The sequence below is a fragment of the Triplophysa dalaica genome, chromosome 22, assembly GCF_015846415.1.
Source record: "Triplophysa dalaica isolate WHDGS20190420 chromosome 22, ASM1584641v1, whole genome shotgun sequence".
Lineage (NCBI taxonomy): Eukaryota > Metazoa > Chordata > Actinopteri > Cypriniformes > Nemacheilidae > Triplophysa > Triplophysa dalaica.
The window spans coordinates 11,195,704-11,223,036 of NC_079563.1; the positions used below are offsets into that span (position 1 = coordinate 11,195,704).

The window sequence follows — 27,333 nt, forward strand, 5'->3', positions numbered from 1 at the left end:
GTTTGTTGTGCATAGAGTTTTGCCTTCAGAGATAATAGGTGGGGGGTACAAAATATTATTTGTGCCTCGTGTTTGAGGAGACCGAGATGTAAATATAACCATGAAGTCACGTGACGCCCACGCTGAATTGAACGCGCGCATCTCGCTGTTCTCATACACCCAGAGACAGCTTGTACTGTACGAACGCGGAAAAATGGCCCAACATGATTACCAGACGGTAAGTTTCATTATTATATTGTTGCTGTTTTACAATTATCGATCGCGATAACCGTTTTGCAGGAGAAAAAAATAAAGCGTGCGCTGAATTTACTTTCACACTTTTTCAATAGAGATCTAATGCACCACAATCACTCTGTATCACTCGAGATAACGGTCTAGTTTCTGTTCATTTTAAAGGTTGTGTACTTTATTCGCCCATGTGAATCGATATCAGAGTTTTTATTGCTATTCGTTGATTCATTGACTCGTTTTAGTCTTCAGTTTAATATCATATTTCGGGTTCTGTATTTCAGCACCACGGACAGCTCCAATACAAACGAGGCATCACGTATGCATTCCTGTAACGTTGTCGCAACGTTGTTGATATCAATTACATCAAAGTTGTGTTAACATTAACTTATAGCCAATATATACAAATTATACCAATAGTTATGAAAAAAAGATGACAAATTGCTTACTGTCTCTTGATCCTATGGAGATTTAGAGAATGAGCAGAATCCTCACACTTTAAAATAAGACGTTGCCCTGGCGACAGCTCATCCTTCTCACTCTCATCAAATATGCACCTCTGTGATTCAGTGGGAGGTTGATGATCTCCAGGGATAATGCTCTGAATGTTTTTCTGAAATATCTTTCAGATGCCTCGAGGGACCTACCTGCATTCGACACTTCATCTGATTTGAGAGGGGTTAGGAAATGGGGACTTTTCATTTATTTGTGTTTGTACTGCTCGGAGTACCTACAAGATTGGACGTTTCAGTGAAGGCCCAGGCCAGCGAGCGGCGTGTCCTGGCCTACATTCCCGGTGACATCATCATCGGAGCGCTCTTCTCTGTCCACCATCAACCTCCGGCCGATAAGGTCCACGAGCGCAAATGCGGAGCCGTGCGAGAGCAGTACGGTATCCAGCGGGTGGAGGCCATGATGCACACCCTGGACCGCATCAACGCCGACCCCTACATCCTACCCAACATCACGCTGGGTTGCGAGATCAGAGACTCCTGTTGGCATTCAGCTGTGGCTCTGGAGCAGAGCATTGAGTTCATCCGTGACACCCTGGTGTCGGCAGAGGAGGAGGAGGGCATGTCCAAGTGCTCCTCTGAAGATGGAAGTACACCCTTGAAAGGGAAGAAGCCCATTGTGGGACTCATCGGACCTGGGTCCAGCTCTGTGGCCATCCAGGTTCAAAATCTCCTACAGTTATTCAACATTCCTCAGATTGCATATTCAGCTACCAGTATGGATCTCAGTGATAAATCTTTGTACAAGTACTTCATGAGGGTGGTGCCCTCCGATGCCCAGCAGGCCAGAGCTATGGTGGACATTGTCAAAAAATACAACTGGACCTACGTATCAGCCATTCACACTGAAGGTAAAGTGATTTTGATGAAGAAATAACTTTGGACTTCTTTTGATGGTTTTATAGGTAGAGTGGTTTTGTTAAATGCTTTATTCTTCTTTTGAAAGAAAGTCTTTGAATTCACTTTAGCTGTTCCCTGAACTGATGCTTAACAAAAGTCTTCCAGTATAAAAAGTAGCTCTGCACCAACAGGTAACACTAATATTTAAAAAGCTACAAATACGAGTTCACTTTTATCTGACCACGATTGTAATTTCTTGCCGAACATCTCTTTACCATTCAGAGGGAAATGGCACATCTTGTAAGAAACTCTAGAACTTCATATCTTTGATGTGTCACATGAAGTTGAGATTTTTGCACCAACTAAAGATTTCATGGACAGTTTATTCAATAAGAATCGAAGCCTTAACAACATTCGACTGTAGTCTATGATTCTCTGATGTACATGTGAGTGACATGTTCATTAGCTCTCACCAGCGTATCAGAATCATTTACTATATTGCTAAACCAGAGCTGTTTCGCTAGAAGATTGATGACCTCACAGACAGGTGTTAATTGCCAGCGTGTAGTTATATATGGAACCTATCCTAGTATTCACCCACTTACAGAACAAAAAGCTTTGAAATGCTCTGCGATGTTGATTCGTTTGCTTAAAAATACTCTCAGACAGATTTCTGGATCTGCAGCTCTATTTAGATTATAACATTCTTTGACATTTTTAAATGAACAGTTTGTCATTCGACCTATCAGAGTATTGCTTTAGGAAAAGGTTTGTCATCTTGTTTATAGATTTATAGATTCAGAAAAAATGCAATGGGTTATTCTAAAGTGTGGGCATTCACACATTTGGCAGACACTTTTCTTACAAAGATACTAAAAGTATTTTTTAGGCACACGTGTGCCTTCCCTGAGGTCCCTACGACCTCTCCCTGCTTGCTTCCTGCTGCACAAAAAAAAGGTTATTTAGACTCAATAATTGAGTCTAAATTGCGTCTATTTTATTATTGCTCATGTATGACATATGAACTCTCTTTAAGCCTCTGCTAAATGTAAATGTAACTAAATGACTGAATAATTGGGGAGCCAAAAAGGTTTCTTCTGTGGCATTGCTGTAAATAACTTTTTGTAGCACCTTTATATTTATGAGTGTTATATGAGTGTCTAGAATGTCTTTAGGTCCTAGTGAACAATTTAATTTTTCATTTGCTCTAACGTTTAATAAGAGATACTATTAAATTAATCAAAAATGGAATAATGCACCTTCTTGAGCATTCAAATGCAAAATTTTCTTTTCAGACGTCCAGACATTGTATTAAGCATTTTCCTTACTGTCGATTTGTCTATCTATTGTTTCATGGTGTTCTAGAGTGTCTTTGATGTTTGAAAACACCCACTCAATGATGCTCTGCATACAGCTCACACAGCAAGGGAATAATAAATAGATACACTCAGGTACTGTATTGTGTTACTGTGCTTTTGTTTTGGCCAGTTTTTTGGCCTCATGAACAAACTGAAATCATTATGTGAAAGGTGATCATGATTGTAATTTACATGTTTTGCTCTGTTTTTGCCACGTGTGGGCGTTTAATGAATATTCCTGGTTGAGTACACACAGAGTTTAAAGCCTTTTTAGCATCCGTCTCTCTGTGGGAGAGAGAGAGGTGAGGTCATCAAATATCTTAATTTGTTCAGTTTTTTACATGAGATAATTTTAAACACACTTGTTATTGCTTATTACTATCAAAATGTGCCTTGTTTTCCTCTCTTTATCACCAAAATGTCTGGAGAATGTAATATATTTTTAATTACATATCCACTTTTAGCGGAGACAGATTGTTCCAGGAAAGTTTTTCCTCAGCTTAAGCGTGAGAATTAATTCAGTGAGCCAGCACGGTGGAATGGAGTGCAACATTAGAAAGTGCATTTTTAAAACTTCACAGAATTGAGAAGCTTGAAGGGTTTAAAAATAAAGAAATGTACAACTGTACAACTTTATACTGTTGTGAACACACATTGGAAAGGTTCTTTGACACAGTTTCTCTCAAGATTACATATCACCTTTTGCCGAATTTGAACCTGCATTCTTTAGATACTAGCTTATTACTTATGCATATTACTTTGGAGAAAAGGGTGTTGTGAGACGTGTTTGGGTAGAAGTTAAAGTCATACTTCACCCAAAAATGAGAATTACTCACCTTCGAGTTGTTCCAAATCTGTATAAATGTCTTTGTTCTGATGAACACAGAGAAAGATATTTGGAGGAACGCTTAGGACAGCAAACAGTTCTTGGGCACATTTAACTACCATTGTATTTTTTCCTACCATGGTTGTCAATGGGGGGCAAAATCTCTCTGGTTATAAGCATTCTTCCAAATGTCTTTCTCTGTGTTCATCAGAACAAAGACATTTATACAGATTTGGAACAACTCGAAGGTGAGTAAATGATGACAGAATCCCTTTAAGCTTTATGTTTGCTTCTTATCAAGACATCTTTGTCATTGTATCAAATTCGCATCTCGGAAAATGTGCGAGGACCGGGAATATTCCTCACACTAAAGTAGGTGACCTGATTTTTATGTAAATTGGGGAGTTTACCCCTGACGCCTTGTGAAACAGGGGCATCAAAGTCTGCTTTCCATTAATTGGTCTAAAAATTAAAAGAAAAAAATGAAATATTTACATACCTTGCTGAATGTTATTTGGGAAACAAGGAACAGAACATTGATGCATTTTAAATAAATACATTTGTTATTTATTTTATTTAATTATTTAACAAAAAAATATATTATAAATGATTTTTTTTAAACCCACAGTTGAGCAAAATATGAACTAAACCAACTATTGGGGTATAAATTAACCATTGCTGGGTTGTTTTGATAACAACAACCAATCATAAGTTAATTTATATCCCAATTGGTTTTGGTTTTGTCCATATTTTACCCAACCATTGTTTAAATATAAACATGCATTTTTGAGTGTAGTAGTTGACTGAAAAATAAATGGCTTAAGAGAATAGTTCACCAAAAATGGAAAGTCTCTTTACCCTTGCCAGTTTTGCCATCTATTTAATTTTGCTTTCTAAACTTGTATAACTCCCTTTCTTTTAGTGCATCATAAAGATTTGGATATCCTGTATTTTCCAAAAATTTTAGGTCCATCATTTCCCTCTGAAATTTAATTGGTCTGGCAAAATTACAAAAAGCAGCATAAAAGTAGCTCAAATGGCATTTTTTTCATTCTTGTAATCTTGGTAATGGGGACCCACAGCATATTTTGTTATTTTCCCTAATTGAACACCCAAATCATCAGCCTATTCGCCAAGAGTTCCCTGAACTGAGTGTGTCAGATAAGGGAGACATACAAAAATGTGCAGTGGTGTGGGTCGCCAGGATCAGGATTAAGAATTAATTCTTTATTTACATTTTCAAAGCTACAATCATGCTTTTTTATGTAATTTAGACCAGGGATCTAGTTCTCCTACTGCAAGTCCAGCAGAGTTTAACTCCAAACCTAATCAAATATTACTTTAATGAAAAAACTTGAATGTTACTTTACTGAGAAAATCTCTTAATCCTCAGGAAACTATGGTGAGAGCGGGATGGAGGCCTTCAAAGACATGGCTGCCAAGGAGGGTATCTGCATCGCCCACTCTGACAAGATCTACAGCAATGCCGGTGAGCAGAGTTTTGACAGACTTCTCGATAAGCTCAGAAGCCACCTGCCCAAAGCTCGCGTGGTGGCCTGCTTCTGCGAGGGCATGACCGTCCGCGGCATCCTCATGGCCATGAGACGGCGACGCCTAGTCGGGGAGTTCCTATTGGTTGGCAGGTGAGCAATTTAAAACTTGCATTATAGGATTTCTATTTTCTTGGCAGAAACTTTCTTACTAAAGTAAATGCAATGATGCCTGTGAGCTGTGCACTGTGGCAAGCTCTCTTTGGAAAGCAAATCTTGACGTGTGGGTGGTATTAAAAAAGCTAGAAGCTACTGTACATGTATAAAACTCTTGGCTGCAGAAATAACTCAGCAGCATACTTGGGAGAGATAGTGTGGGAGAACCGGGTCTGGTTGCCACATATTTCCTCCAGTGAATATTTCCTGTGAAACTTTTCGAAATTTAGTACATTTGAAACTGTTCATATGATACACACATGCTATTTTATTTGGGGTAATTATATGTGATATTCTTGGACTAAATAGTCTATTTAAGGCTTAAATGCAAATGTAAACCATTATAATGGACCGTATTATTTATGAAGCAGCATAAATTCAAATTTTATATACATACACAACTATGGTTTTGTTCAACCGATATTGTGGGTTTATGAAACATACCTTGGTCCTGAGAACACAGTTCAACCTTTCATCTAATATTATACAGGATATTTTACCTAACAATTAAAATGCTGTCATCATTTCATCAAGCTGTATAACTTTCTTTCTTCTGCAAAACAAAAGATATTAAGAAAAATGTTGGTCAACGAACAACGCGGTACTTATTGACTTCTATTGTATTGACACAAAACCAGTACAAGTCAATGCATACCACCGCTGTTTAGTTACCAACATTCTTTAAAAAATCTTCTTCTGTGTTCTGCAGAAGAGATAAAGTCACACAGGTTTGAAATGACAAGAGGGTGATGACAGAATTTTCATTTTTGGGTGAACTATCCCTTTAATGTATGAGCGGGTGGTTATCACCCATGTGACAACTAGCCCCGGTCTCCTCCGCCGTTGAATCTGCTTAACTTCCCCATGTCCAGTTAATGCGTTTTCCACCAATATGATGGTCATACAGGTCGAATAGCTTCAAGCAGTTCTATAGAGACAGTCAATATCTGAAAGAAATCATCATGTTTACCTTTAAAAGTCCATCCACATCTCGTGCTAAACATCATCTGTAACTCTGTATCAGTGTGTGTGTTTGTGTGAAAGTCAAGATGGCCCAAAACATCAAGACAAGGCTCATCTGTTGTTCACCAGTTGTTGTCATCATCATCATCATCATAATGCAGTCATCCCATACTTAAGGTATGTGACTTCTGATTCACTAAAAGCAGTTTTATCAACGCTATGCTAATGTCTCTTCTATTGATCAAGTGGAGAGGTGTTATGACACAATGCTACTGTAATACTGTGACGTTGAAGCTGTCTTTTAAACATTTGCCTAACAGGGGTCTCCTCCTAGATGACAAACAGAATCAGTGTCATTGTGTACAAGATTACAAACGTAATGTAGCAGTTACAGAAGAGAAACAGTCTAAGACTCTTTAATACAAGCAAGACTCTTTAGTATTTGGCATCGACATCTTGAAAAATGGCTATATGCTATTTATAGTGTCAAGTGAAGTAAGAAATTGTTCTTCCCATTTTAATCTCCTAGAATGTGACATCCGAATTACCTATTTTTATCTTCACCCCAATTCAGTTCTCACTGTTTCATTAATAAACTGCTTATGGATATTAAGGATGGAAATAATGAATTATGCCTAACTGAGAATAATCCCTTCAATTTCTTCCTCTGCTCCGAGGTTCTTTAGGTCGATAATTAAACACACGCTCATTGCCAAACATACCTGTTAGATCAAATTTGTTTCTGTTTTACTACACTGTGTCTACCATCTCTTATGTCAGCTTTGATCTCCAGGGAGATGATGCCTCGGACACCGCTGGGAGACTTAAATAAGTGACTCGGACTATACTGCTCAGTTTATACTAGATAGGTTGACCCATATTTGTACATTAATCATTGGTCAAAAAAGCATCTCTTTTTTTGCTAGGGCAAGGCCAAGTTGGATTATAACCATGTAAGGTACTAATCTGAATAAGTATGCGCATCATTGGTTCAACCATATTCCAAAGTTATGACAGGAGCATCCACAATAGCAGGTATCCTCCACACAGTGATCTGGTCTGACCAACATCGAATCCGTCTATTATTACTAAAACCAGAAGAACTGTGATCTCAGGCAGACTTTAATGCGCACAAACATACATATGTGCCTGTAGAGTTCAGTGTTTGAAAAGACAATTTTTTTTAAAACACAAACAAAAGTTTTTGAAATCTATCTTTAGAAGATATAGAGGTTTGGGAGTGTGAACAAGAGCTTGTGAATATTTCTGTTCTCTTCTCATGAGGATCACTTTTTGAGGTTTTGAATTTTGATCGAGTTTGTTCCTAACAGTACTACTTCATAAAATGCAGTAAATAAAGGAATAGTCGACACAAATTGAAAAACTTGCTATAGCCTATTTATTTACTCTTATTTTCTTATATCATTGCTTTCTCCCATAAATACAAAAATATGGTCAAATCTACTCTTTTCTATATAACAAAAGTGATCAGATTTTCTTTTATTGTATGTTTAGATTTAATCAATTGATCATACCTGGAAAATCTCAGTTTTGGTTAGTCTTATCAGACTCGTGGCCTTGCTGTGTGATGAGGGCACATGTTTTCTTTACTTACGACATTTGTGAATATTTGAAGAGGATCTTTTTCAGAAACGGTGCCACGGTCCTGATTCTGCGGTTCTGGGTGCACCGCCTCCTAGGGCTAAAAGATGATGCCATGTTTACGTGTGTCAGTGAGTGTGTGTGTATATTTGTTTGATAAAGTGTCAGACACTAGCTCCAGGAAAAAGGTAGCCAAGCGTTTTTTCTTCTTTGGTTCAGTGAGAATGTGGCCATTGTGTCTGTCTGTTCCAATTGTGCGGCTGCAAAAGTGATGAGTTGTATTGAGACATTATTTACAAAAACAAGGTTTAAAAGTCATCATGATTTTTGTTGATTTCATTCCCACCCGTTATGCAATTTGTCCCTTTTGTGTTCTTATGTTTAGATTGTTGTATAGTCAAGTTCATATTTAATGTTACACAGTACATAAACAACCATTTATATAAGAAAAGAATGTGTGATAAAGTCCACCATTGACAAATAATTTAATGATTTTCATTTATTTACTATTTCCATGTGAGGGGACTATTTCGTGTTAGATTTTATGTGTTGCTTTGTTATTTGTTTAGATGTTTATAAGTAAAGTGTGCTTGAGTTGGTCCATTATTTGATGGAAAAAATTAACCCTAATTTAATCACTCTGCAGCATTTTGCATCATTTGTTGGTGTAAATAGAATATTATTTTCAGTCCCTAATACAGCAGCCTCCCACATGTGTGTGTCATTCCTCTGTAGGATAATAAAAAAACAAAAACAGATAAAAACTGTGATTTGAGTTGAATTCAAAACATAAAACACCTACAAAACATATTTGAAAACATCAAACGCATAAATTTTTTATAACAAGCTTTAAATTCTCCGAAATTATATACTATGCTTTCAAATGTAATCAGGTCGTGGATGGTTGTAAAATTTTGTATTCTTATTCAGAATGGTTACGAACATTTTCTAAAAGGTTAGATCATCTGTTTGGTAAAACTTTACAATAATGCTCAATGTCAACACATGTTACTGTTAACTAAAGTTAAGTAATTTTAGTTAAAGCTCAAATCTAACATGAACTTTTGTACAAAATCCTGAACAAAAAAATCTATTTTTTATTACCTAACGTTCATGTTTTGGCTAAAACTGAAAGACTTTTGATGAGATTCTGCCCAGATTAGTCTGGATTTATTGCAGAAAGTCTGTGCCAGTCTGCAGATCTGATCAGTGTGACTTTCTGCAAGTGTACGATGTCTAGTTTTTAAAGAAATCTGTTCAGGTATTAAATATCTTGTAGTGTATTCAAGCCGAAACGCATATTCCAACTAAACGCATTAACTTATATCAAATGAATGAGACATTTATTTGTTTGAATTTGCATGCACCTTTAGTTGCCTGTTAGGCTTAATGGTATAGTGAGAAATTAAATTATTTTGACAATATTTAATATTTGAGCATTTATACATTCGCTCTGAAAAGCCTGCAAGGGTTTCAGTCACTGTTGCCAAGCTGAAGATATAATTGAAGATATATAAATGAAGATATAACATTTTTGAGTTGATTCAAACAAACCATTGAAATAATGTTTTGAAACGTTGAATCCATTGAGACTCGTGTAAAACAATAACCCTTCCGAGCGTCATTTTTGCCACACAGGTTTAAATCATACATGCTATTTAAAAAAGCATATAGGTCTTCTATGAATAAAAACACATATAAAACAAAAACCCCAGTTCCGCAATAGGAACAGATTCCTTTATGTGCTCTTGAAAGCTGTGATCATCTCTGTAAAGACTTTTGCTTTGGCATTTTTGTTGTGTTTTTAAGTTTTGCTGTATAGCATCAGTGGGCAGAAGGAAGCTGACCGCTGGGGTCATTGTGTGGGTTTACTGAGCAGTTCGGCTCCATTGCATGAGATGATTCAAGCTTCGGCTAACATGCCCCTCTCTGCTTTCACTCCTATTTCTTTTGCCTCCAAGGACAAGTTATGAAAGCCTCTCCTTACCTACCACGAGAACAAAAGTGATACCTCCCACACACCGCTGAGTTGCGTAACGTTCAGCGCTGTGAGTTTGGGAAATGATCGAACAGCAGATTGAGCTCTTTGTGAGTTTGAAAGAGAGAAAGTAGACATTCAGCCTGATGGGAATTCCAGAATAAACTGGTTCCTAGCTGGTCCTAGACCATCTTGTTCTAGTAGTAATAAACCATGCCAGCACTTACATCTCATACATTTCATGGAGAAGTTTATTGTGCCACTTTCTGTCACAGTACTGTCTGGCTGTGTCCCGAAGACCCAATTCCTAGAGTTACCTGGTCACAACTAGTGGGCTTTGTTTTAAGTGGGTCAGTTTGGAAAGGGAGTCTCCCTGACTGTCTCAGGATTTTTAGGTCATCTCAATAGAAGTTATAAAGTTGAAAAAATACCATTTTCTCACTTGCTTTCTATTTTTACAGTGATGGATGGGCAGATCGCTATGATGTCACAGACGGCTTTCAGAGAGAGGCAGCGGGCGGCATCACGATCAAGCTACAGTCTGCGTACGTCACATGGTTTGACGACTACTATTTGAACCTGCAGCTAGATACCAACTTCCGGAACCCCTGGTTCCCCGAATTCTGGCAGCATCGATTTCAATGTCGACTAAAGGGCCATCCTCAAGAGAGCATCAAATATAACAAGACCTGCACCAGTGAGTTTAATGCGGTTTTACACCCTACCAAAACTATGTTATTGGTTTAAACCTGTAAAAATACACACATCCATTTATATACAGGCGCAGAAAAAATTGAGAGACCATTCCAAATTCTCATGTAACCATCATTTCTACATGTAATGTGGTCATTCCAGTGTAGTGTTTGTTGAATTTGAACAAAATCAAACCTGAGGAGTGATATAACGTCATCCAACTTCAATGTGAATGATTGACAACATGACAAGACAACTTGATAAAAATCAAGGTTATCACATAAAAAATAAAATTTGAACTTTTCATAAGTATATTAAGAAATACGGCGGTTGTAGCTTAAAAGTGAATATGAATTTGTTTTCCGTGCAGTATTTGAGGTCTGAAAAAATTCAGATCATGTTTTTGGTTATTTTGACCTTTTACTCCAGTTCACATTAAAACTGTTTTTTTATTTAATTTTGGGAAAAATATTGTTAGAAGTTCAAACAAAAATGAATCATTTTACCTGAACACACCTTTAAATAGAACTATATAAATACTGAAAATAATTTCACAACGGTCTCTTTTCTGCGGCTGTATATCCATCCATTCATCCAGCAAGCTGAAATATATACTGGTTTTATAAATTCTGTGGCATGTAAACTACAAATAGCTAACACTCGTCTCTGCATATTAACTTATGAAAGGACATCATATTTAAATACTGAAAAAATGTAACACTGTGACTTTAAGAAAAAGCATAAAGTGTATTATTTGTTGTTTCCTCATAAACTCACAGAAAAGGAGTTGCTGCGACACCAGTACGCTCAGGACACAAAGATGGGCTTTGTGATCAACGCCATCTACTCCATGGCTTACGGTCTTCACGCCATGCAGAAATCTCTGTGTCCCGGTTACATGGGTCTTTGTGACGCCATGCGGCCGATTGATGGAGGTAAACTCTTAGAATTCCTCATGAGGACAAACTTCACCGGAGTTTCGGGGGAATTGGTGCTGTTTGATGAGAACGGAGACTCTCCTGGGAGGTAGGACTCTTTTATATTCGCTTACAAACAAAAGTCAGAATGTGCTTCGAAAAACACAATATCTTTGAAAGGATGTTTGAGTAAATCATGTTGATAGCTGAGAAGATTTAGAATGGTGCTGTTGTGTGTATGTTGTTTTGACTAGATATGAGATCATGAACTTTAAGCAGATGAGTGAAGAAGACTACAGCTACATCCACGTGGGTAGCTGGGACAACAGCGGGCTGAAGATGGATGATGAGGAGATTTGGGCAAATAGAAGTGCCATCATCAGATCAGTGTGCAGCGATCCTTGTGAGAAAGCTCAGATTAAGGTGAGAAAGACGAAATTTGTCTAATGTCAATGTACAGCATATACAATATAGGCTGTTTTAAATGGTATTATAATACCATTTTTATGATGGGGTCTGTGGGATCCATTTGGTTAATCAACCTCAGACATTTAATATATTAATATTTTATTTTTCATAAATGGGTTTTAAAATGTAAATGACAACTATTAAACATATACATTGTATAACTGGGTTTGTTTTTGGTTTAAATAAAATAATAAGTACTTCTTTGGGGGGCCGCAAAGTACAAAAGGGGGCCTCACAATGAAACATCTTGAGAACCAATGGCTTATATAACTTCACCTTTTTTGATTTCCTCAGGTGATCCGAAAGGGTGAGGTGAGCTGCTGCTGGACATGCACTCCCTGTAAAGAGAACGAGTTTGTGTTTGACGAATACACCTGTCGTGCATGCGAGCTCGGATCGTGGCCTACCGACGACCTGACAGGTACTCCGCCTTCACCTTCAAAACACAATGTTCTTCTGTTCTCATTCATCTAGAAGTCTCTGTGCTTGACCATAGCACGCTGTTCTGAACACGAGATTGCCTCAAAAGAACAGCTGTCTTTTACCCTTGATTCTCTTATATCACACGTACAGGATGAGAAGCTCATGAGCTTGGTGTATACGTGTGTTGAATCTGGGTCACGGAATAACATAGGAGACCCACTTATCTTTTAGAGCGTCATTTGAGAATCTGGACCATAGCAATTCAATGCCAAAAACAGAGACTTGGCAGGGGGTCCCTTAAGAATGTTCCAGAACGGCTGTTATGCCCAGGCCCTAAAGCAGTAGTCTTACAGCATGGAGTTCATTACTGTTCAGACCCTTAATGTCTATTTAATAGCAGGCTAGTTACTAGTTTTACATTATATATCAGGTTTTTACAAAGATCTTGTCAGTAATCTAGATGGTTTAAGAGTCAATGAAGGCCAAGCCACCCAGAGGAAATGTTATTGTTCAGAGAGTGGATCTGGAACGTGAATGTAGATTATTTATATAAATGTGAACCTGTAAATCTAGGCTAAAGTCTTACTCTAATTGAAAATTGTAAAAGTTAAATTAAAAAGCGATATATAAATACAGATATAAAAATTGATTTGACTTGACTAATTCTAAGATTGTAAGGATCAAAGTGGTCATAGCCAAAAACACGTAATTTGTGAGCCTGGACTACAAAACCATATATCATAACATATGTAGCATGAGTATATTTGTAGCAAGAAATCATTGTATGGGTCTTTTCTATTTTCACTTATGCAAAAAATTGATTATGACACATTTCGTAAAATAACTCTAAATATATCAACACGTTGTTTTTGATGGCCAGAAAGTGACCAGAAACATGGCAACAAATTTTGCTGCCTGCTGTTTGGGTATTACCCACTCAAGTTTGGTGTTTATATGTAAAGCTTTGAATTTCCGCTTTCGGGTTCATCTACTCTCTTCAACATCATTACAGCGGTAAGCCAATAGAGAGCATTTAAACAAACCTGTTTCTTCTTAGCAACGGCCTGCAACAGCACCTCTGATTGACCACTTTAAACGCGCTATTCTCAATATTCAAATTTTCTTGCACCCTCATATTCCAGGTATTCAAATAGTTGTATATCGGCCAAATAAAATCCTATTTATTTAGCTTTCAGATGATGTATAAATGTAAATTAAAACAAATGACCCTTATGGTCCAGAGTCACAATTGTGTTTATTGTTACAAGTGATTATATGATTAATTGTAATACTAAAATGTATTATTTTAAATTCAAAAAAATATACATTTTTTAAAATTGTGTTTCCTTTTGCACAAAAAATACTAAAAGTTGGCATCCTAAACATTTATTTCAATCTTTGAAAAAATAACATGGGCTCACTTAATATTAAAAAAAAAAATTTTTACAGAATATTATTTACATTATAATAGATTTTATATAGAAAACGTCAATCACCAAATATTACTTAAGATGGGTTTTCACAAGTGTTGAGAAATGTTGGACACATTTGTGCGATCATTTTCTAATTTCAAATATTTGAGATGCAAAAGTTTCCAATTGCTCTATTTAATCTCATTGAATTCTAGAAGAAATATTTCATCATATAAAAAGATCTCATATGTAATTTTATTTGTTATATTATTGGAATGAATCTGAATGTTTTTTAGTCCTTGTGGCAAGGCATAAACTATTTTCATTTCAACCAGAAGCATCTAAACCTCTATATGCTCATGAGATCAACCTCATTAAAGGCTATCCATAGCGGGACTCAAATTCAGCCCTTATTTACTGTCTGTTTATGCAAATCACACTTTCTAAATATATCAGCGCTTGTTGATGCCAGTATCTGATGCATAATGTATAATGCCCGGTTGAACTGATGGTTTTGTTTGCTAGTTTCACTCTGTTTTGTATCAAGTTGTAATTCTGCCGGCAGTATTACTGAAATGTGCATAGTGATGGATGTCAGGTTACCGGCTTGGTTAGTTATAATAAATAATGCTTATAGATATTTCCGTTGTATAATTGTAAGCCTCGAAGTGATTGCATTAAACTCTTTTCACATCTATGTTTCCCCAGGATGTGAACCCATCCCAGTGCAGTTTCTTCTGTGGGGGGATCCAGAGCCCATTGCCGCTGTGGTCTTTGCCTGCCTCGGCCTTCTTGCCACCATATTCGTCACCTTAGTTTTCATCAGGTTCCACGACACGCCGGTGGTGAAATCCTCCAGCAGGGAGCTGTGCTTCATCATCCTGGCTGGCATCTGCATTGGGTACCTGTGTACGTTTTGCCTGATCGCCAAACCACACTTGGTCTACTGTTACCTGCAGAGGCTGGGCATCGGACTCTCACCTGCCATGAGCTACTCCGCCCTGGTCACCAAGACCAACCGCATCGCTCGCATCCTCGCTGGCAGCAAGAAGAAGATCTGCACCAAGAAGCCCCGCTTCATGAGCGCTTGCGCCCAGCTGGTCATTGCCTTCATCCTCATTTTCATTCAGCTGGGCATCATTGTGGCTCTCTTCATCATGGAACCACCTCAAGTCATCTATGACTACCCGTCCATAAAGGAGGTGCACCTCATCTGCAATACCACCACGATCGGGGTTGTGGCGCCATTGGGTTACAACGGCCTGCTCATCCTCAGCTGCACCTTCTACGCCTTTAAGACCCGAAACGTTCCTGCCAATTTCAACGAGGCCAAATACATTGCATTCACTATGTACACCACGTGCATTATCTGGCTCGCTTTCGTGCCAATTTATTTCGGCTCGAACTACAAGATAATCACCATGTGTTTCTCTGTGAGCCTCAGCGCCACCACCGCGCTTTGCTGCATGTTCGTACCCAAGGTCTACATAATGCTGGCTAAACCTGAGAGGAACGTGCGCAGCGCGTTCACCACGTCGACTGTTGTGAGGATGCACGTGGGTGACGGGAAAGCTGCCTCGGCGGCTAGCCGCTCCAGCAGCATGGCTAACTTGTTTAGGCGCCGAACGTCTGGCTCAGAGACTGTCAGGTTAGTAGTATGAGAAGCTATATTTAGAATTGCATACAAGCTTGCTACTTGAATATTGTGTAGTATATACTGTATACTGCATACTATTTTAGAAGTCAGTGAAACAGGTTTTTGTTTCACGATTCATTTTCACATGAATGTAGTTGTTTTTTCAGTTAGATCAAATTGTACAGAAATGTAAAAAAAATGGTTATTATTGTTTACTTAAACTATTCAAACTTTTTTGTTGAATTTAAGTAATATATTCCAATAATATATCAGTGTTAAGATCACTTAAAAAATCCTAAACATATCGCTTATTGCTCCCTGAACTCTCTTTGGATAAAAGCATCTGCTACATGACTAAATGTAAACTAAATTAAAATTAAAAATGAATGAATGAGGTAAATAAAAACTTAAATTGAAATAAAAGTAAATAAAACATATATAGCAAATAAATAATAAAATAACAAAAGCACATAACCAGATTTATAAAACTGAAAATTTAAAAAACTAATACAAAAATACAACAATTTAACTAAAATAAAAGCTAAACTAAATGAAAACTAAAATGGATTAAATAAAAAATAAATAGAAAAATAACAGATAATTAACAAATGCACATAACAATATTGCCAAAAAATTTAACTAAAATTGACAGGAAAACTAAAAATAAAAGCCAATTTAAAATATTAATAAAACTACAATATGCACTAAAATTCACAAATGACAACTAAAATGAAAGCGGAAATACAATAAAATACAATACAAAAATATATTTTATATTTTATATTTATTTAAAAAAATAAAAGTATAAAAATTTAAATATCGATAAATCGTCAATAAAACTAAAAAACTAAAATAATAACTGGTTCAAAGTTGCATCTGATATTAATTCTACGTTGCCTGCATGGGAAATGGAATGTCATGTAAAGCACATTGCATTGTGGGTTGATAAACTCTTTTGTATACTGCTCTTTTTGACAAAGTTATTTTATGCATACAGAAAACTGGCGTACTGCATGCTTTTTAATGTACTGTAGCAGTCAGTAGAGCATGTTTGTATGGTATTACAGACACAAGCAGAAACTACAAAATATCATGTACACCCTAAAAGCCTAAATTTACCATAATTTCAAACCTGCAGAAAATTTAAATGTACAAAATTACTTTTATGCTTTTTTATTTTAAATTAAATTGGAATCACAATGAATGCATTAAGGGATATTAAGGCATGAAATTGCGTTTCGTTTTTTTTCTGTGGGAGTCCTGAAAATCCGTATTTAGCCACTTTATAATAAAATGATGTGCAGTCTGCTGTTGAATGCAGAAGAAGCTAGTCCTGATGAACAAATAAATAAAGCTCACATTAAATATGTTTATCTCACAGTAACTTCTGCCAAAAGTTTGCTTTTGAGGATATTAATGAGTTTAGACCAATTTAGACATAAATGAACCAACTCCCAAACTGAACGTATTTTAGAGCACACTTAAAAAAAGGCAATATTCCCCTCGAAAGCAGAAAAAAGAGCCTCGACCAATTACCCTGCCTGTGAATCATTCCTGGAACAACTCTAAGGTTTCAAGCATTTGGGTCGATGGGTCTCAGGGGCATCGAGAGTTAGAGATTTTCTGTTTGACATCGAGTGCTGAATGAGGGAGGTAATTGCGGTCGTAATGGCTGGGCTGAGACGGTTAATGTGGGGTCACTGTGGTCAGGTCCCTTTTCCCCAGGCTGTGATGTCACAAACTGGCATATATTCAAACTTAATCATGTTTACTTTCCTTTCCACAGTTCGAATGGCAAAAGTGTGACCTGGGCACAGAACGAAAGAGGCTACCGGCCAAACTTGTGGAAACGGATCTCTGTTCACATTAAGAAAAAGGAAGAAACCAACCAGACGGCCATTATTAAACCCTTCTCCAAAGGCTGCGACCGACCTCCAGACTCCGGGTTGAAGCTGGTATACGAGGGACCTCAAAAAACCCAACGCTACCCTGTAACCTACCGCCCCGGTGCACCTTCTCCTCTCCCCACCGTGTGCCAGCCTACGCAGAGGCACGTGGAGGAAGACCGCGATGATGAACGTGCGCCGATCGTGCACGTACCCTCCTACCTGACCGAGCGCCTGCATCACGGTGGCCCGCCCCAGACTTCTATCATGGATCAGATAAGCTGCGTCGTCAGTCGGTTCACAGCCAACATAAGCGAGCTAAACAGCATGATGCTGCCCGGTTCACCACCTGGGTCGGCGGTAAACTCCGCCCCGCCAGTCCCCAGACCCTGTTCACCCTCATACAGGCTTCACCCACAGGAAAGGTCGCACCCCACCACCGTCACCACCTACGCTGATGTAGTGGCTTCAGCGAACACCAGCCATCGGTCCGCGGTTGGCATTGCCGGGGGCATTATAGCAGGTGGCAGCAGCAGGGCATCACCCGCCAGTCTTTACGATAGCACTTACGACACCCACACTTCATGTGCGGTGAGGAACACCGATTTGGATGACCTGGGCGCCCTGACACCCCCTTCCCCATTCAGAGACTCCTCAGTGGACTCGATTAGCGAGTCTCCTACATCTCCGGCTTCAGAGATGCCGCTGTGCGAGCCCTGCTCCCCGATATACGACCAGCTGGTGCTTAGGCACTACAGCCAAAGTTCTTCTTCTCTCTGAGAGATGAAGGAAGCAGACAGCCAAGAGGCAGCTACTTAAAGCATGCATCTGCTTAGATTGCATAACTGAACTGTAAATGTCAAGAAATGTACGCTATTAATGTAGAAAAACTCAACGAGGACATTTTATGGTGCTTGGAATCCGGCCCGTCCTCAAAATAAGGAAAGTGAGAGATCTGGCACACCACTTAACTGCTTTTCAGATTATTAAGGATGCACTGGATATGCTTTCAGGTTAAGAGCACGCTGAGGACCTCGAGGACTAGTTTACAGTCACTTTCGATGTTTATCAGTCTGCGGACTGAAAGCGTTAACATTCCTATGACGTCAGTCCACACAGGTGTGTAAAATAACATCAGTGTGCACCAGGTGATGTAAAGATGTTTTACATTTGAAGCTAGCCTATAAGCAAGTAAACATCTTGCACAGTTGTTCACATACTCAGTGTGTTTGAATGTAGGACCAAACAGACAGTAGAGTCTTTAGTTTAAATACATAGATTTAATATCGCTCATTTTCTTCATTGCATTAGGTCAGAGGTTGCATGTTGTGCCACTTTCACATCTCATGAAAATAAATATATTTTTCTTAGCAAATCAGACAAAATGGATATAAGGGAAAGTTTATTTATAAACATAGGACAAGATTGTCACTTTAGACAATGTGTCTTTCAAGAACAATGTTTATCAGCCAGAGGGTGTCTAATCTTAAACACAGCAAACACGGAACGTTCCCAGAATGTTAGTTTTTGGTTCCTAAAAGTTTTTTTTGGAAATAAAACATTTTTTTTGGTTCTATAGACGGTTTCATCTTAACAACATAAACAAACGTAACTGCGCATGTGCAATTTTGTAACCCCAATTTAACTTCTGGTACACATTCATTAACAATAGTGCCTGTAGATTATTTGTGATTACAATTAATGAAACTGAGAAAAAATGTTACTTAACTAAACTTCTCTCTAACATTTCCGATACCAAGCTCAACCTCTAGATGTCAACTTACCATATGGTTTGTTTAAAAATGCGTAAGGACCCATTCAACAAATTGTTTATTTTATAAAATGAACATACAACACAATTCAACAAATCATTTATTTTATACAATTATTATACAATAAAATAATAATATAAATTAATATTCATATAAATTTAATTAAATATAAATAATTGTATTACTAGAGACTAACCAAACACAAACCGGAAGTTAACTGAGGGAATATATGGTCCGATACGGACTGTACCGATAGGGTAGTCTCAGCCTCAGCAACGTCTGATGCAAAAGAAGTACTTTTCTGGAAAGTATGCATGTTTTCTGGAAACACTTCAGCAGGTTCGAAGTCGACATCTGATTGGTTGAATTTCACACTTTGACACGTTCGTGAATGTGCACCGTTCTGTTAGTGCGGGGACATTTCCACGCCTCTAAATATGACGCTACACAAAACGAAACATGATTGGTTGCTTTACCTGTCAGTAATATGTTCTCTTTCTTTGCCTTCGCCAAAGAAAGCGGTGATAGATTCTGGCTACGCGAGACTACCGATAGGGTAACGTTCTGGGAAACAGAAACTAATGTTCTATTTCCGTAAGCAAAACTTTCCTGGATATCAAAAACACATCTTAAAAACGTTCTGGGAACCAAAATTGTTAGCTGGGTCCAGACTGTCTCAGCATTACTTTAATTTAGGGAAGACTCACTCTAATCTGACAATTAAAGAGAAGACAAAATAAATGCCTCCTGCAGACTACAGATAATAAGAAAATATTTTACAAATATTTTTTAAGCAATATATATGCATAGGTTGCATAAGAAGTTAACATAAAATTATTTAAAGGGATAGTTCCCCTCTTGTAATTTCACAAAAGAAGATATTTTGAAGAACATTGGTTACCGAACAATGGCGATACCCATTCACTTCTATTGTACGGACACAAAAACAATGCAAGTCAATAGTACCGCTGTTGTTCGGACAGAATTTTCATTTTGAGAGGGAACTATAACTTTAATTTGCAAATCATTCCTTTGTTTTAAACCATTTAGATATGAGCCAAATACCTAACAATTCCTGTCAGCTTTACACTGTGGACATAATTAATGACTCTTATACACCGGGCATTACAGTTTTGACTCTCTTGGTTAATTTAACCTGAAATTTTCCCATTAAAGATAAGATTTTGTATTTAGGTTTAGGCGCTCAGGCTTATATTAGAAGCGCATCTTGTAACTCCCAACAAACATTTTTTCTTTAAATCAATGTGCAATATTCTTGAATTGGTGTACTGTAAGGTCACACGTTTGCATGCAGAACAGTGCCATTAGCTGAATTAAGTGCTTAATGTTCTTTGGAGAACTTTTGTACATTTTCTAAAAGTCTTTTGCATTTCTCGCTCTTTTGCCTTTTCGGAAAGAAGTTCATAGAATGTAGATTTCGGCCATGTGTGTTATGTATTTTTCCACTAACCATTTGTGCTGATTCGATATGACGGTCATAGTGGATTAAGCTTTGTGAAATTGGGAAGAATGTAGCTTGCAATATTTCTGTTAGTTTGGACTTTCATTTACGATGTGATAAGTCTTTTTTAATTTCTAAGAAGTGTGTAAAATATCAGTTTTATTTGAGTGTTATTAAAAGGGAATTCAATGACAATGTCTTTCCCTTCTTTTCTGTATTATTCTTTAATACGGTAATAATGTAATGTGAATGCATTATGATAATGACAAAATGTGGTTGAACATTTTGAATGCACAGTATTTCACTAAGGCCAGAGTTTGCGTGGCTGTGTCATTTTCAGAGTTTCCATGATTGTGGAATGCAGTTCCACCCCCTCTTTTCTTTTCTTCTTTCTCCTCTTTTACTATTCTTTTACTATATAGTAGCCAAGAGAGAACGAGATAGATCCATCACTTTTTAAATATGCATTCGTTAAAAAGTGATATGTCCCATATTAGCGAGTAGTTTTAACAGTCCGTCTGACAATGAATCACAAGTTTCTCCACGCCCTGGGCGGCGCCACTTTAAGTTCAATGACAGCTGACTCTAGGTACCATGATCCACAGTTCTCCACGATGCATAACAAACAAAAAGAACATCTATACAAAATCCTGGTCATCGGTGACTTGGGAGTGGGTAAAACCAGCATCATCAAACGCTATGTTCATCAGACATACTCCACAAACTACAGAGCGACTATTGGTGTGGATTTTGCGCTCAAGGTTCTGAACTGGGACTCAGAGACGGTCCGGCTACAGCTGTGGGACATCGCAGGTAAGAGACACATGACTCAGCGTTACAACATGTGAATGAGAGGACCAGATCAACACCAACACATTTTGGGGGATGTGCTATCGATTTATTTGATGTTTTATATGTACATAAACATTACTGTTATACACGTGATGCTGTATGGTTTTGTTAAATGTTCGGTTAAAAATGATTAATAAACCCGACACGTTACAATTCCCCACATAGAACTAGCAGTTTTATATAGTGGTATATGTAGTAAAACTACAATTAAAATAGTAACCCATAAACAATCATAGTAACTATTATTTCAGTAAAACCATCCCATTTTGTCGAAAACACAATAGTTTAAACAGAATACTATCCAGTGAGTTTGTAATGGTTAACAGTTTCAATACCGAGTCCATTCTTCACACAGTTAAATAACGTTTAAAGCAGTAAGAGAATAACGTAGGCTCGATGCAAACTCCCCCTATCCTTTGCTCGTCCCCGTCTATCATCTTTCTCACGTGGAAAGCACGCGCAGCTTAAGGTCGGGTTCCGCGTGCCTAAGTGGAGAGGTCTTGTGAAAGAGATTGAGAGATAAGAATGACATTGTTGGAATTTCTGTGTAAGCACGCCAAAGGGCTACATTATGACTCTCTCCGAAATATGCCTATTTAAGATGTAGCCTTACTTAACAACGCTTTAGATAAAAAGTCTGCTTAACATTTATTTCGCTATTTAAATTTTCATTCATTTATTTTTTAAGTGAAGAGTGGTGGCTTGTGCCCCGTCACCACTGTTTCCCGTACGAGAAGTTTATTGTAAGGAAAGAATGCATAAACAAACAAGTATCAAATATAACCAAATATTTATTTATTTAATACATTATAATATTTGAAGCTAAATCGCAAATCCTTGTTGAAAATTAGGATTTATTGGTTATAATGGGTTGGGAACTATAATGGTCTCAGTGGGTATTACTGAAAATGTGTTAGGTGGGATGGATGCAATCTTATAAAACTATTAAATCTGGAATAGGGCCAAACACACCATAAATGTTGTAATGGGTTTAATGGTGAACAGTTGAGAATCGTAGTATTTGTAATGCTATCCATTGTTTAAAAGCAAACCAATCCTTTAAGAGGACATGATGTTTTGCTAAAAAGAAAAACCTTCAAGGAAAACTGGTTCACAATTGACAAAAGTAAATACACTTTTTTGTACCCAAACTGGACTGGACCCTCGTGGATTTGTTCTTCATCATTACAATATTGACATCATTGAGGGTTTGTCTTCAGTACATGATTCTCTTCTCTCTTCCAGACATGACTCATAGTTGTCGTAAACTCCTCGTACTTCCCAGGAAATCATCTGACAAAAATTAATCTGCGCGTATTAATATTGCATCACACATTGAGTTTATTTCTCCTTTCCGAAAGCAAACACATTTAGGTATTCCCCAATGAAACCTCAACACAAACATACTGCAGTAACAAACTTCCCTTGTTAACCTGTAAAAATACAGAAGCTTTGTGAAGTTTATTTTAGTTAAAGATTTTAAATATATATGGTAATTCATGGCTTTGTCATAGAATTTGAAAACAATATCACATCTTGTTGGTTATACACCTGCATCCTATGTACAATTTCTTTTAAGAAATGATCTTTTTCTGTGGTCCACCAATTGTGAAGGAGACTGCTGTCAGCCCCATGGAGATCAACAAATACCTCCTGATTCTAATTTCGAACAAATAACAACAAACTGGCGACAGAAACAGCTGTTCTAGAGAAAGCTGTGCCATGTTGCGAGCCCTGAAGACGCTGCATTCAGAATGAGACGAGAGAAAAACACTGAGAGAGAATGTTGCATTCACTGGAAATATCCTTTGCCGTTATGAGCGTATTCTACTCAATAAGAACCACAGGAAGGTTCGCTGTGGATACGGCTCAAAATTATGCATAGTGTAGAAAAGTGCACACAGTGCATTTTAAATAGTTTATTGTATAGAGTTGTGCAATCCCATAGTCCCACAGGAATAAAAAAACACAGATGACATCCTCTTTTTCCCAGGTGCTTTTGCTAGACATTAATGAGATTTAATAGAGAGCTAAATCTCTCGCTTCCCAGTTGCTTCTCATGAGAAAAACCCCAATCCGTACTTAGAATTGCCATGCAATGGAAGGTGTCAATGATACTCAATATTTCTTAAGTTTCTCACTCATTCATGTAGTCTATATTATTAACTCTGTGTTTTACATTTCATACTATTTTCAACCTCGTTTCTTGTAGGTCAGGAGCGCTTTGGGAACATGACCCGGGTTTATTACAGGGAGGCCATGGGGGCGATCATCGTTTTCGACGTAACCAGGCCCACAACATTTGAGGCCGTCACTAAATGGAAGGAGGATCTGGACTCGAAATTAATACTTTCAAGTGGCCAGGGTATTGCCACAGTGCTACTGGCAAATAAGTGTGACCAAAATAGAGACTTTCTGACTGACAACAGCCTGAAAATGGACCAATACTGCAAAGAGAATGGCTTTGTTGGCTGGTATGAGACGTCAGCTAAGGTAAAGTATAACATAACTTTATGTTAAATGTTTCAACTAATAACAGTCTATCATTATGTCTATGATTTAAACAAGTACTCTGGTGGTATCATGGTTCAGTGATCCCTTTTATTAGTAATGCTGTATACTTTATTATGTATCGTTATTTACTACGACGTTTGGATTTTTGCATTTTCACTGTAAAGGGATAGTTTACCCAAAAATGAAAATTCTATCATTAACTCACCCTTGTGTCGTTTCAAACCTGTATGACTTTCTGTCTTCTGCAGAACACAAAAGAAGATATTTTGAAGAATGATGGTAACCAAACAACGATGGTGCCCATTTACTAGCATTGGTTTTGTGCCCGTACAATAGAAGTGAATGGGCACCGTCGTTGTTCGGTGTCCGACATTCCTCTAAATATCTTCTTTTGTGTTCTGTAGAAGAAAGTCATACAGGTTAAAATGACATGAGGGTGAGTTATTGATGGAATTTTCATTTTTGGTTGAACTTTAACTTTATGAACCTTCAAGCCCGTAAACCTACAGTATAAACACGTACCAGTCATTGAAGCGTTTACCAAAGTTGCCAAATCATGTGACCAAAATACATTTTAAAAGTGCCGAAGGGCAAGGGATGTTTTACAATTGGACCTAATGTACTTTTGTGTCTGTGATTAAGCAAATCATGTACAACTGACACAACTTATGTTACCACTCAAAAAACGTATTGACTTACTAGTGCCTGGGGTGATCTTAAAGGGAAAGTTCACCCACACAAAATTCTTTCATCATTTACACACCCTTCAGCATTTTAAATCTGTATGACTTTATTTCTTTATGAGGTGATATTTTGAAGAATTTTGGTATCCAACATTGACCCCCATTCACTTCTTTTGTGGACACAAACCCTGAGACATTTCTCAAAATATATTTTGTGTTTCACAAGTCATGAACCGGTTTTGAAAGACGTGATGGTGAATAATTCAACTCAGATTTTTTTGTGTTTGTTTTTTATGTAAATAACAAATGTCTTTTGTTTGGACAGTACTTGTATTGTTAAGGAACCCTTGGCTCCTAATGAAAGCTTGTGATTTAAACTCATTAATATTTGCATCCTAATTACACCTGCCAGTCACATACAGAGCCGTTGCCGAGGGAAACCGAATGGACACCTTCTCATTAAATCCAATAGTCACGTTTTAAAAAGACCTATTTATTTCATTTATTTTAGCACCCTTTCAATTCGTCCTTAATGAAGAGTCCAAGCAGTCTTAAATTAACCTCAGTCTAGTACCATTTTAATGCGTTTTAATAATTCATTACTGTTCTCGGGTCAGGTTCAATGGGGGATGAGATCAAATGCAGTCTTCTTCAAATCAATGATCAAACTGAAAGCTATTCCTCAAGTTTCATGCCTTGTCCTTTTCTCTCTCTCTTCCCCCAAATTTAGGAAAACGTCAACATTAACGAAGCATCTAACTTCCTGGTGAAACACATCATGGCTAGTGAGAATGAAATCCTTAAGTCAGTTGTTCCTGATACCATCTCGCCTCAGCTGAACTCTACTAAAGAACTGCCATGTTCTGCCTGTTTCAAACCTTAAATCACTACTCATGAGAGCAGTAGGGAAGGGATGATAGTCATATCCGTCATATCCGAATACCTCTGATTCCTGTATTATGGTCAGTCATCGATAAGCCAAAAATCTAATAACAGCAGCCTGTCTGTAGAACATTAAACTAAAGAATTTTATTTATGTATGACGTTGCACTTTTTATGTCTAACAAAGTTGCATGCTTGAATGCACTAGTGATAAAACCTTATTTATGTCAGACGTACATGAAAATATTATGATAACTATATTGAAGGGATAGTTCACCCAAAAATATAAATTCATCATTTAATCACCTGTATGTGAAAAAGTATATGTCAATGTGTATGTATTATGTGAAACACAAACGAAGATATTTTGAGAAATCTCTCATTGTCCATACAATGGAAGTCAAAATATTTTCTTTTGTTTTCTACAGAAAAAAGAAATTCAACCGGATTTGAATGACAACAGGGTAAAAAATAATAATGACAGAATGTTCATTTGTGGGTGAACTATCACTCAAAGGAACAAAACTAGTTTATACATCACTGGACCAGGATGGACCAAGTTTCAATAACCTCAATGTCAAAATATACATCCAATGTTTTTTCTGAAACTGCATTCAAGGTATCAATTTCAATTTCTTCCGTTTCACACCCATGACATTGGCATTGCTGGAAACAGGCTTTACCAGCCGAGCTACATAAACAGTTTAGTTTCAAACTAAACAAATCCTTTATACTTGAACACATGGTCTGTCTTATCTCTCACCGTCCTTTCTCACTCTTCTTTCTTCACTCTGCATCTCGAGTCTCTTCACTGTTCACTGTGATTCAGTGTATGACTCATTGACATTATATAAATCTTTCATGATTCCCTACATCACCATGTTCTGTATTCAAACGCTTTAATGTGTGTATCGATTTGCTGCCGTTCCATATACACCTGCTGAGCTTTTATTCCCTGATATTATTTGTGTGTGTGGGAGGTGTTGAATAATTTTTGTGTTGTAAAGTTTTCATGAGCCACTTTGTCTAGAATGAGAATGTTTTTCAGGGTATATAGATAACTACACCTTGAGATATAACAATATTTGTTTTACAATAAATGTAATGTGACAAACACTGTTTTAACGAGAAGAACATTTCATGATATAGAATAATAAAAACCGTGTATCCACTGTCAAGCTTACACATCGACTGAATGAAAGAAAATCTCTGTTGTCTATTCATTCATACAATGTTAGCATTATTAACATAAGTGCTATTATCACCAATTATGTTCAAGTGCTTGTGTAACAACATAAACACGATCTCTCGGGTGGAATAACTAGGGCTGCGGGAAAGCTAGACAAATTACAGCCTTACAGTTCTTATTTCACACCTACATTCAACTCTAGTGTTATCACCATGACAACTGCATGCTTTCCTTTTTTTAGCGTTCTAGCCTCTGCAGAGTACACTGTTTTGTTTTTGTTTTGTATTTTTTTTAGAGCATGTAGAAGTAGGCCTACTTTGCACCAGGATCCTGGTCTGTCATTTAGGTAATTTGGAGATTCCAAAAACTATCGTTCTTGAATAAGTTCATTCAAGACCTGCTCATGAGACCTGCATCATGAGGACATTCTCCAGAAACATGTGTCTTATTGACTGCATCTGCTTATCTCAAAGAAATTGAATTTGATTTCCCAAGTTCACCAGGGCCACATAAGCTCATTATCAGTCATAT

At 37.4% G+C, this 27,333-nt stretch overlaps 2 protein-coding genes across 2 annotated transcripts; both read left to right on the forward strand.

Moving 5' to 3' along the window:
• Positions 1–150: 150 nt before the first annotated feature.
• grm5a (glutamate receptor, metabotropic 5a) lies at positions 151–20,871 on the forward strand. The gene is made up of 9 exons (XM_056736855.1): positions 151–217; positions 858–1,591; positions 5,158–5,407; positions 10,475–10,710; positions 11,486–11,732; positions 11,878–12,046; positions 12,386–12,512; positions 14,635–15,574; positions 17,349–20,871. Exons 2-9 carry the CDS (start codon positions 916–918, stop codon positions 18,226–18,228), a joined length of 3,525 nt encoding a protein of 1,174 aa, XP_056592833.1. The 5' UTR covers positions 151–217; positions 858–915; the 3' UTR covers positions 18,229–20,871.
• A 396-nt stretch (positions 20,872–21,267) lies between these two features.
• Positions 21,268–26,708, forward strand: rab38b (RAB38b, member of RAS oncogene family). Its single transcript, XM_056736916.1, has 3 exons — positions 21,268–21,495; positions 23,747–24,027; positions 25,462–26,708. The coding sequence occupies exons 1-3, from the start codon at positions 21,297–21,299 to the stop codon at positions 25,612–25,614; spliced, it is 633 nt and encodes a 210-aa protein (XP_056592894.1). The 5' UTR covers positions 21,268–21,296; the 3' UTR covers positions 25,615–26,708.
• The last annotated feature ends 625 nt before the right edge of the window (positions 26,709–27,333 follow it).